Source organism: Gadus chalcogrammus, chromosome 12 (assembly GCF_026213295.1).
Source record: "Gadus chalcogrammus isolate NIFS_2021 chromosome 12, NIFS_Gcha_1.0, whole genome shotgun sequence".
In the NCBI taxonomy this organism is placed as follows: Eukaryota; Metazoa; Chordata; class Actinopteri; order Gadiformes; family Gadidae; genus Gadus; species Gadus chalcogrammus.
The window spans coordinates 1532624-1545350 of record NC_079423.1 but is presented as its reverse complement, the minus strand read 5'-3'; the positions used below and the strand labels follow the sequence as shown (position 1 = coordinate 1545350).

Here is a 12727-nt window from a genome sequence, read left to right as displayed (position 1 = left end):
ACACACACACACACACACACACACACACACACACACACACACACACACACACACACTCAGAGAAACCTTCAAACACGCAGAGACAATAAAGTCAAGACATTAACACACACACACACACACACACACACAAATAAAAAACAGAGACAGGATATGCTCATGCCTGATAAAGGCCTGAAGGTACAGATCAACACAGATGTGTAGAACAACATGTATTTGTATGAAGCCTAATCTTATTCACAATTCTGTCCCTACAAGATGAGATGGAAGGGTTGGATCTAGAGGGTAAGACAGTAGAACACAGCCAAGAGCTAGAATACATCTCTAGTATGCAGTGGAAATTTCAATTTCAATTCAAACCAGAATTCGGAGACCGTAAAAACATCAGTGAGGAAGGCATTGTGAGTGATTGCTATAGATATCTGTAATTTGATTACATTGAAATTGAATCAGCCCTGTTATATATAGTTATTTTGTTTTGGTTGAACATTTTTACCTCCCTTGTACAAACAGTCAAAATGCCCTTCTAAATAAGTTTAGTTGTTATTCGATATTCTCAAAGGTACGTTATGTGTGACCGGGCAAATAATGTGTTACAAAGTAAAAGGGATTTATAAAAACGGTTCTACCAAAGTAAACTATTCCCTTAAGGTAAAAACAGCCAATAGCCAATCAACAGTTTCCTCTTAACCCCCCCAAAGCAGCCATTACAACAGAGACCGATCCTTGTAGCAGGTGTGTGTGTGTGTGTGTGTGTGTGTGTGTGTGTGTGTGTGTGTGTGTGTGTGTGTGTGTGTGTGTGTGTGTGTGTGTGTGTGTGTGTGTGTGTGTGTGTGTGTGTGTGTGTGTGTGTGTGTGTGACAGCCTAGCAACCTAGTTCTCTCTCCACCGTGCGTTCTTTTTTTTCCTCTTATCTTAAAGCTTCGTCTATATCCTTCTCTCCTCTCTGCATTTACTCCAATCTCACCTGTTCTGCCTCATTCACCATCACTCCTTCTCTCCCCTCGTTTCTCCAATACTAATTCCTCCGGACGCCACCCTCATACAGAGCCTAGCCGGCCCCCCGGCGGTCCGGAGGGCCGGGGCCACGGGGAGGAGAGCGAACCCTCGGACGATGAGATCCTCTCTCTCTCCAGCCATCAGAGCATCACCAGCACCACCGCCGCAGCAAAACCCTCCTCCACCACCTCCGCTGCCACCTCGGTGGAGGCCGACCTCCTGGGTCTCGGCGGGGCGGCCATGGACCCGGCCGGGCAGCCGTCTCACGCCGCCTCCGTTGCTAACAACAACACCAACACCACTACTGGTGCCGCCGCTACCACAGACCTGCTGGGGGACCTGTTTGGGACCCAGTCCTCGCCGGCCAGTGCAGCCTCCTCTGCCAAGTCCACGCCGCACAAAGTGGCAGCAAGCGGGGCCTCTCCCTGCCCCTCGCCCGCACCAGCAGGTGATCAGCAGGCTGCGGGACGTTTCTGGGGCCGTTATCTGTGAAGCCCGGTCGTTTTGACTCTACCGTGCTGCGCTTGTCTGCGTCACGTTACACTTTATAAAAACGTTAATTATACAGGCTTCTGTACGGCTGGCGGACATTACAATCAACACTTTAATAGAGGGAATTGAGCAAAATGTATTGACTGTGCCAAATGGAAATATTGTAAATAGTTGCCAGTGGTTCACCGGGTAGAGCGCGTACCAAAAAGGCCCAGTCCTTTCCACGGCGACCAGGGTTCGATTCCTGCCCGTGGTCCTTTGCTGCATGTCTTCCCATCTCTCTCCCATACATTCCTGTCTTACTCAACAATAAAAAGACTAAAATCGTAAAAAAAAAAAAAACGCCTCGCTCCAACCTGTAGTCTGTTTGCTATGTTTTTCCCTCTCTTTTTTTAAGAGAGCAATGGAAGAGTTGTCCTTGTTTCTAAACGTATTCATGTAAACTCTTTTCTTCCCCCCATAGCGTTCAACCCGTTCGGAGCCGCCCCCACACCAAAGCCCCTGGAGCTGATGGGCTCCATCATGGGACCAGGTAACGTGGGGCAGCCCGACCCCTTCCTGCATGGCACTTGCTCTTTCCATGCACTCAAGGACCCTTCTGCATTCTCCATGCACTCACCATCCTCCTGTTTAGCCATTTCACCACAGAGGTAGGGTTGGTGTTACTGCGTTTGCTCAGAAGAATCCTGCTGTGGATCCCACACACACATTCATCTAGTGCATTATGGCTGGAACTGTCCGAGCGTGGCATGTGGGATAACGAGATACAGACCCAGATAGGAGCTGTGAAAGACACTTAAGAGAGATTTATTTAAAACTGATGGTTTAATCATCACTGGCTTCGTCACACCTGACTGTGAGCAAACTCCACAAGAACCATTTACAGGCATTTATTCACCTATAGATTTTGCCTGTGAGGCCTATACAAAAATAGCATACCCTGGCAGTTATTCCTCCTTTTCTTTGATAGGCCGAGGTTCCCCAGTTCCACCCACCACCCCTACTGTCAACGTCCAGCAGCAGAACGCCATGGGAGGTTGGGACTGGAACAGACCGGCAGGCGCAGGTACAAACAACATCCCTAGATGCTCGTTCTGAACGCGTCTCTTCCTTCGCAGGGAACATAGTGAATAAAAAGAAGTCAACGCTGGGTTCTGCACACGTGGACTGTCTTGTGTTTTGGGCCACTGTGATAATGCCGAACCATTTAAGTCAGTTTTACCTTTTTTCTTTTTTATAGCACTTAATGGTAAATGATCCCTCAGGGTAAAACTTTATTGTTGTCACATTGCACTGCAGGTCCCCAATGATTTGATTGGGGCATTGAATATCTGTTCAACTGAGAATACGTGCCTCCTGGAGTGAGATCAAATTAATGATTAATCCTAGTAAACACAAACACACACACACTGAACATCGACCCAACAGTGCCCTATAGTGAAATTGAGTAGAGGAACATATTGGAAAAATGATAGAACAACCTGCTTGAACACACAGATAGGTCAATGGGTTAATAATAACACCTTGCCGGTAAACCGCAGCGTTAAACTGACCTGTGGTCGTTAAATCTGACTCTGGGTCTGTTTTAACCATTTTGTTACCTTTTCCTACAGCAGGCTTTGGCGTGGGCAGTCGCTCGGCAACAAGCAGTCCCACAGGCTCCGTCCACAGCACCCCGACCCACCAGTCCAAGCCAAACACGCTGGACCCTTTTGCTGACCTCGGCAGCCTCGGAGGCGAGTTGACAACAAGACGGAGACCTATACAGTCACAGCAGAACACAGAGAAGGCCCATAAGACGTTAAACAGCCAGTGAACCCAAGGTTTCAGATGGAAGTTGAACACTGAGATTAAAAAAGGATAAGTTTTGGGAGTTTTAGGAAAGAGGGAGGAGTGTTATTCTGATGATTACGACCCACTCCAACTTTATGATACTTTTTTAGTACCGTCGTTGTGTATGAGTGTCATATTAATGTTGCATATGAAAAGTACCACACACCGTAGCTTTATACTATAGGTGTCCGGGAAGCCTAATACTCTGACCCAGGTATTAAAAGAATAGCTGCTCAGACGGAGGTTCACCATCCACACACTCAATGGCATTACACTATAAGTGTTCGAAAAGCTCAGCTTTCTCTCAGACGCCGCAGTCAACCGCTGCCCAGACAGAACTCCACATGGCCACACAAACCACGCCTCTGGTGCCCTTTGGTCATGATGTCTGAGTGCCTCGGAAGTGCCTCAGATATCACGAAAGAACCCAACCTAGTGAACGGAACCAATGTTCAAATAGTGTTGTTTTTTTGCCCTTTTTTCTTTAAATTATGCTAAATTGGGTTAAATTATTTGACTGATAAAATGGCATAGATTAACGTTTTGAGGACAAATAACACCCTTGGGTTTTGTTTAGGGTTCACATTTCATATATTTTTCTGTTTCAGTTTGCTCTTTATTCATTTATTTCAAACTTTCTCTCACCATCCCCCTTCGTCCCATTTCTGCCCCTGACTATTCCTCTTCCCATCAGGAGGCTCCGGCTTTTCCAGTAAGCCCACCACCCCAACGGGCACCACCCCGGTCTTCCCACCCATGGGCTCCCCCTCCAGGCCCCCCCCCTCCCCGCAGCATGTTGGGGGCTGGCCGACACACGCCGGGGTTGTGGGCTTCCCCTCTTGGCAGCCTGGTAGTGCTGGTGCTGGTAGTGTTGGGCCGGCAGTGGCTGGATGTGCTCCTGGTGGTGGAGGTGTCGCTGGTGGGATTGGGTGTGGTGGAGCTGGTGGGTGGCCGCACCCGGGTCCAAGCCCACAGTCCAAGCCCAGCCCCAGCCACACCCCCATAGCCCACGGCTCTCCCCAGAACAGACCCAACTACAACGTCCACTTCAATCCGATGGGCGGAGGCTCCCCAGGTGCTGTGGGGCAGAAGGCCTCGGCTGGGATGCGTGAGTCATGTTTCTAAGGGCAGGGGTGGTTCTCATGCATCAGCGTTGTCGTGGCGATACCTGGAGCTTCGATACCCCTGCAAAATATGGTTTAAAAATATATAAGTAATTGAGATAACTAACGGCATCTCTCTCTCTCTCCGTTCCTAGCAGCTCCTAGACCAAAGGTGTCAAATGCCAACTTTGATGACCTGCTGTCTGGTCAGGGCTTCTGCGGGACCAAGGAGAAGAAGGGACCCAGGACAATAGCTGAGATGAGGAAGGAGGAGATGGCCAAAGAGATGGACCCTGAGAAGCTCAAGGTAGAGAAATGCACGATAGATCAGTGGCTCGGAAACTATTTTTGTAGATTTTGTAGAAGATATTGCAGCCAGGTATTCCTCAACATTTTGGGTAGGGAAATAAATTATAAAAGATATAGAAGAAATATAACCGCAAGCGGTGATTAACAGGGTCCGAGCAAAATTTAAAGTCAAGAACACAGGAGATATATAAATATGACAAATAATTATGAAGGAAAGATGTTGATGAAGATGTTCCACTTAATGCAATACTGTGCCTCGGCTTTCAGGTGAGCTGCAAAGCAATGGCCAAATGTCATGCTCAGCATGCTATAATCGGGATTCGAACTCTCAACCCAAGGATCACCTGTACACGGCATTATCCTATTGAGCCACTGATAAACCTGAACTGCAGCCTCATTCACATGGTCAAAATGTCTATTGATAAGCATACAACATCCAGTAACCTCCAAGCACACATTTCTCAAGTGAATTAAGGGCTTTTTTAAAAGCATATACCTAAAGAAATCTTTGAAATTCTGGGGAAATTAAACCTTTGTAGTCAAGAACACTAACAGAAGAAATATAAATATGACAGATTTAATTATGAAGGAAAATTGGTTAACGAAGAAGTTCCCCTAATGCCATACTGTGTCTTGGCAGTCAGATTCTTGGACATTCTTGACAGAATGTCATGTTCAGCATGTTCTAATCAGGATTCGAACTCTCAACCTAAGGATCACCAGTATAAGGCATTATCCTGTTGAGCCACTGACATTCCTGAACTTCATGCAGCTTCATTCACATAGTGAAAATGTCTATTGATAAGCAAACATAAAAAAAAAACAGATCTGAAAATTTGCACTGTTAATTGTATCCACCTAATACTAGACGTATGGTAGTTATACAATAACAAAATGGTCATATAGGCAAAATGGGTTGAGACTGTGGACGTTTGGCTTTTCTATGAAATTGTGGGAAAAGTAAACACTTTTTTGAGCAGAAGACAAAAAAAAAAAAGATGCATCTGATTTTAGAGATGAATATGATGAAAGAATTTTGAGTCGAGGTCAATCTGGTAAGGAGAAATAAGGCTAGTACATATTTTTTTTTAAATAGCACCACCTTTGTGGGTGCAGTAGCACAATTTGGGTTTATGGGTAGTGGGGGGTATTGGTATCCACCTAATAATAGTCGTATGTTTTTTTATACAATAACAAAATGGTCATATAAGTAAAATGGGCTAACTGCTCCAACTTTATTGGCCAATATTTCTCAAATAGAACTAAATAAAACAAATTCTGTTCAATGTTTTTTGTGAGGCTTGGTCTAAAGATTTTACGTGGCGATTTTAGTGAATTTTTGATTATTTTTGTAGCCTGTGAATCTTTTTATCATGTTTAGCTTTAATATGAAATTGTGGGAAAAGTAAAACATTTTAGGGCTAGAGACCCGGGTTTTAGAAATGCATCTGATTCTAGAGATTAATATTCTGAAGGAATCCTAGTCCAGGTCAATCTGGTGAGGAGAAATAAGACTAATTCATGATTTTTTACAATAGAGCCACCTTTGGGTGCGGTACCACAAATTTGGGTTTATGGGTAGTTCCGTAGTGGGGGTTAATGGTAACCATATCTGAAAATGTCAAGAGTTTTCGACTTACGGTATAGGCTGCAGTATGACTTTTACAGATCAAGCAGCTTCGCTGCTCGGACCCCTAATAAATAAGATTAGTACCCCCTGCAATCCCTTCAAAGTACCCCTAGGGGTCTGCCAACACCCATCTGAGAAACACTGCTGTAGATGATTCACGTAACACTACTTAATGGACTGTTTTAATTAGCGCGCTTACCATGCCAGTACTCCTCCTAGTGAGCCAGGTTCCATTCCAACCTGCGATCCTATGATTATATATCCTTCTTTCTTTCAAACTGCTGTCATCTCAATACAGCCACTTACAAAATGATTCTGTGGCCACTTGCCTGGGGCATCTTTCCATGTCGACCTGTGTATTTGCCTGTGTGGACCTGTTGTTCACATAGACTTCCACTGGGCTACTCCAGCCCTGCTTCTCCACCTTACCCCTCCTCCTCCCCTTTGTGTGTGTCCCAGATCCTTGACTGGATCGAGGGTAAGGAACGCAACATCCGCGCGCTGCTGTCCACCATGCACACGGTGCTGTGGGAGGGGGAGACGCGCTGGAGGCCCGTTGGCATGGCTGACTTGGTGACCCCCGAGCAGGTGAAGAAGGTGTACCGCAAGGCCGTTCTCGTGGTCCATCCGGATAAGGTGCGTGGAAGAACTGTCTCTGCCTGCTTAGTCTGAATCTAAATAGGGATGGACCGTTCTAGTACAGTGAAAGGAACTGTAGAGTTGTAATTCTTACACCACAGCATAGTTGAGTACTTGATTCGGATTGGACAATGACGTTCCATGGATATGCATTATTGTTTAACAACGGGACACCTTTGCTTTAGCTGTTCCGAATCAATGTGCTACATATCCAACTTTAACAACTACTTTCAAACTGAATTATAGGCCCTATGTTTCCTTCACGTAAAACAAAGCAAAGATATTTTAATTTCAACTGAATAAGTCGATAAAAAAACATAATGTTATTGATGAAAGTAACTAGCATCTAATATAATCTGAATAAACCATATTACTTGCATAGATAATAGGGATGGATCAGAATATCTGATTTTTGGATTATTCGTTCGTGAGGATCAAAGTCGATTTTTAACATTTTAACATTTTTTCCCATTCAAATAAACAAGAATTAACGGACGGCACTAATGTTGGACAGGTGTCCCAGGGCATTACCCGCTTATACCATGGTCACTTGCCATAGAAAATAAATGAAGACCATCATTTAGGCTATATTTTCATGCGTTTTACAATCAAAATATAAAGTTTTCACAAACCATAACTTTGTTTCCCTGGTCACGTCTGAGGGTTTGACTAATACATGGAACAATCCCCTCTCGTGAGGTTCTTATGCAACGGAAACGAGAGCTAAAGACATTATGCATTGTACATATTTAGAATTCGAAATTCGTCCCATCCTTAATATCACAGATACTCTAGGGTCTATAGCATATAACCGCGTTGTCTGATTACAGTTTAATTCATTTTTCAAAATTTACCAGCTCTCGTTTTGAAGACCGAATCACTACGCCATTCATTTCAATGGGAATAGCGACGGTCTATACTTGCAACATAAAGTGTACATATTTATCATTTGAAATTCGTCCCAGCCTTTATACCACAGATACTATAGTGTCTATAGCACATAACAACGTTTTCGGATTACAGTTAAATGCATTTTTCACAATTTACCAGCTCTCGTTTTGAAGGCTGAACAGACAATTTCACTGGAACTACTTAGCAGGTAGTTGTTTTTTTGCGTTTAAGATACTAAGTGATTTCTTGCCGACGATCCATGGATGCCTTTGTGAATGTCGGCACACATCGAATAATCGATTATTCGTTCATGCCACCGTCCGATCATTCAACCATGGAAAATTTGAGTTACAGTATTCACATCCCTAATAGATAACAATAGGGCATCCCATGGATTCATTCAGTGCAATTATTGTTATTGTATGATAAATAATACACCTCTGGCAGATGTGAGAGGAAGTAAAGACGTACAAACTAGTGACTTCTTCCTTCTCCCCACAGGCCACTGACCAGCCCTACGAACAATATGCCAAGATGATTTTCATGGAGCTCAATGACGCCTGGTCAGAATTTGATAGCCAAGGACAAAAGCCTCTCTACTGAGCAACCCAGTGAGACGACATGTGGAGCAGAGAGAGAGAGAGAGAGAGAGAGAGAGAGAGAGAGAGAGAGAGAGAGAGAGAGAGAGAGAGAGAGAGAGGATCCCATTTACTTTCCTCCTGCCACCACTGATCTTAATGCTATCGCTGCTCCGCTCACATCTGCCTTCATATCAGTTGTTTGGACCCCCAGCTTGTCTTCATTCCCAGCTCCACCACCATCCTCTCTACCATGACAAAGACTTGATAATGACAATAATGATAGATAATGACAAGTACTGTGTCCAGACTAATAGAGTGACAGAATCACGAAGAACCAACCCTAGCCCCTCCAACAGCTACCCCGTCCTAATATAGTGTAGTGTCCGGGGCAACAATGTCTGTCCATTTGCATGGTCCCTCATACCACAGCCCTGAAGCAATGCACCCTGCAGAGCAACAGCCCTCAACGACAAGACAAACTCCAGCAGACAGAGATTCCAACCAAGTGAATGGAAGAGGCCTTGACCCAATGAAGAGCATTAGGAGTAGCATGGTGTATCACATGCTGGTTCTGAGAATGGATTACCGGTTATAGGGTTGTGGTTGTTGTTGTTGTTGTTGTTGTTGTTGTTGTTGTTGTTGTTGTTGTTGTTGTGGGCATATGCCCATAGTGGAAGATTGAACACAGCAGGGCCCCGTTTCCCGAAAGTGGATCGTGAAGTGCGTCGTACGAGCATCGTACAGATTTCCCACCGTTTACCGAAAGCATTGTTGGTAACGAACGTCGTGAAAATGCTCGTAGCTAACGAGGACTCCAGGGGTACTCGTAGGATGCTAAGAGCATCGTTAGCCTACTATAGCCTCAGTGGTGTTGTCACACCAAATTTGTACCGGGTGCCAAATTTGTACCGGGTACGTCATCCTTACGTAATCCATTCCAAACCTGCCTGGCAACAGACGACCACGTCGAATGACGTAGGAAGGTTCAAGAACATTCGCAAACTCGTTCATTGAGCGCGACAAGACAGATACACTTATTTTACAAATTTGATTAAACAATTAAATGCAATATAAATATAAAGTAAAAACAAGTGTTATTTAGCGATCGGTTATCTGTGTAATGTTATTTAGTCTTTGGCAACATGAGCACAAATGTTTTTAGAAACCTGCTTTATACACTCAGTTTACTAGCTAAATTCGATTAAACAATTAAGTACAATACAAATATAAAGTAAAAACAAGTGTTATCTAGCGATCCGTTATCTGTATTATGTTATTTCGTCTTTGGCAACATGAGCGGGAATGTTTTCTGATACCTGCCTGGCAACGGACAACCCCTTACGCAATCTGTTTTTCGTTGCCTGGCAACGGACAACTGATTACGTACCCGGTACAAATTTGGCAGCTGGTACAAATTTGGTGTGATAGCGTCACCAGCGGACATTCCGTGTATTGGATGCGTTTTATTGAAACACATCCAATACCACGGAATGCCCAGTTGGGCGCAATTTCGCAACCAAAAAACAGTAGTTACCGCCGATATATTACCCATAGACTACAAAGATAGAGACATGTTAGAAGTCAACAACAACATAATTTGTTGCAGCAATTTAAAATTCCAAAAATACATGCGCAGCCGAAATGTACCGATCAAACGCCACGTCACAAGGCATATAATAATTCCATTGCTCTTGTGTGGGAGGTCGCTTTCGAGCTGCACTTGCTGTCTCCCTCTGATTTTAATTCAACTATCATGGTTAAAATGTCCTCATATTGATCAATGACAGAAGACATAGGCTACTGTAGACATGCATCATGCTGAGACCAGCGGGTGTCGGAGAATTTCTGCAGCCGTTTTTTGTTGCGATTGTTTGCATTAAGCACTGTAGGCACTTCGGTGAGGCTGTGATGAAGTTCACTATTTATTGGACCCTGTCTAGACAGTAACGAACATCCCTGACCACAGTTAATCCCGTTTGTAGTCTACACTCAGACGTGAACTCTTATTATTGCATGCGGGTGTCTTCATTCATAAAAAAAATAAAAAATGTATGCAGTGCGTTCAGGATTAGGACTGATATAGCATATGTTGGCCTAGGCCTAATCAATTGTGTTTTAATATCTTTAGCATTCATATTATTGCAGTCTATTCTTTTCGTAGGCTACTCTGCTGTTGGCCTTGATGGGGAGATATAGGCTAAACTTCCTCAAAATATTCTACTTCTATTGATGAGAATCATATGCATTTTTAGGTCTGAAAATAATTATCGACTATCGATCCTGGGGAATTCCTAGATCGCAGAAAACACGTTCCAACCATTTTCTAATTAATTTGACCAATTTCGGAGACCAAACGTCTTGTTGGTCTTCAGGTTAGATAGCCCCAGAATCCAAGTTAGCTGTAAACAAGAATTTATACACTTGGCATTGCAGTGTTCAAAAGTAATACAGATTTAGAAATAGCAAATGTACAGTACCATTCATACAGTACCAATACTTTACAATTGTTCACACAAGGTACGTTACATCATGGGGCATTTTTTTAGATGTGTGTTGCTCTATTGGCAGCAGAGGGGCTGTGTTAGAAGCACAACTACAGATGGGTGCAGGTTTAACCAGAAATGTAATTGATAATTGTCGTTATATTTGTACCATAGCCTATTCAGCATATTTTTTATGTTCTCTGGAAAGGTGCTGGCTATACGTGCTAAACACTTCATACATATCTGTAATATATAGTTAGATTTACAAAGCGAAAAGTTACATGAGATGAGTGTCATTTACGTCACGCTGCTTTTTGGTGACAACTTCCTCCTATGGTTTGCGATTTGAATTTGCTAGCATCCCAGAGGCAGACATGAGGCGCACACTAGCAAAACCCTCACAGATCATAGTGTTCTAGGCTGCTGTCAGATAGTGTCATTGCTTAGGAAGGTTCCTAACTAACTTAAATGACCCGGAAGTATCTAGATGGCAGCCATGATAGGAGCTATTAGAATTCTCTAAAATCAAAGGAAAAGTGCTTCAATGCTGCCTTTCTTATCTGTGTTAGCATAGGGTACACCGGACCATAAATTACTAAAGTAAGGAGATAATGCCGTCCCACATTTAAAACGACGATGTGGCAGACACAAATGATCAACAATGATCAACATGATCTACCGACAATTATAAGTCCTTATGCATTCTCCTTCACATCTTTCCTTGACCTCATGACGCATTCCGTCAAGGTCAAGGAGAATAGGTTAGCAAAGGAGTAGCATAGGACCTATTTCTCTTTACTATCCAACCGCAACCCTAGTGTCCTAAGAGGGGTAGCGTGTGATAAGGGACCTGACAGAAGTGTCCTGTTAAAACATCTGGTTGTTACCACTGTGGTATCTGACTGAATGTAGGGCACGATTTTGACAAGTATGGCTCTTGATTTTAGTCGAAAGGACAAACTGTGTGGTAGCCTATTTTGTGGATGACTGTATTATATTATGTATCTCTGCCTCACTTCTTTAATGTCAGATTCTACTGAGAGCTAAATCTTGGAGGCTGCCAAGGGGATATGAGACAAATGGGCCTTGTTAGTGGCCCATTTAGTTCACTTAGTTCAACGTGATGCTTGTGTCAATCTATTGCCTGCCCCCTGAGAGCAACATTATCCTGTAACATCACTGACAGTTATTTATTTTCTATTTAATCATTATGCAACATTATGTCTGACTAAATAAAAAAAAATAAACCATATCAAATATGCAGAATGGAAAACATTGTATAAACCACTGCTCATGCCCTTGTGCCGGTGCTGTTTAAAAATCCTGAAATGTACCTTCAGAGATCTCATGTTTTAGGACTGCGGCCAAGAGCTTCTAAAGGAACAGAGTGGAAGGAGGAAGAGTGTTGGACACTGATTCTCTGGTGACGAGAAGAACTGTGGGTTGTACACAGGAAACTGTGCACCGTGCTTCTGTACGGCAGGGCAACACCACGCTGACCTGGAACAGGTCATGTCTACATTCATGGTCTATTTGCCATTGGAAGACCTTGTTTCGAAATATTAAGCCTCTCTATAGCCTACTGGATGTGTGTGTGTGTGTGTGTGTGCGTGTGAGACGTTGCAACCTGTGATGAGAGTATGTGAGCCGACATGGTTGTAGACTACTTTATGTGTTTGCTCATCTGATGTTTCAACTATTATACAAAAACGTGTAGACATCCATTTGTTTGTTTCCCTCAGTTCTGCTTACCCTCAGGGGATGTATGTG

At 43.6% G+C, this 12727-nt stretch overlaps 1 protein-coding gene across 1 annotated transcript in view; it reads left to right on the top strand.

Moving 5' to 3' along the window:
- Positions 1-8496, top strand: part of dnajc6 (DnaJ (Hsp40) homolog, subfamily C, member 6) — a 57583-nt gene extending 49087 nt beyond the window's left edge. Inside the window, exons 11-20 of the mRNA XM_056604358.1 lie at positions 1046-1444; positions 1952-2020; positions 2459-2554; positions 3102-3228; positions 3354-3361; positions 4019-4189; positions 4262-4429; positions 4583-4731; positions 6823-6999; positions 8395-8496. Coding sequence (XP_056460333.1) covers positions 1046-1444; positions 1952-2020; positions 2459-2554; positions 3102-3228; positions 3354-3361; positions 4019-4189; positions 4262-4429; positions 4583-4731; positions 6823-6999; positions 8395-8496 — 1466 coding nt within the window. The remainder of the gene's footprint in view (positions 1-1045; positions 1445-1951; positions 2021-2458; positions 2555-3101; positions 3229-3353; positions 3362-4018; positions 4190-4261; positions 4430-4582; positions 4732-6822; positions 7000-8394) is intronic.
- The last annotated feature ends 4231 nt before the right edge of the window (positions 8497-12727 follow it).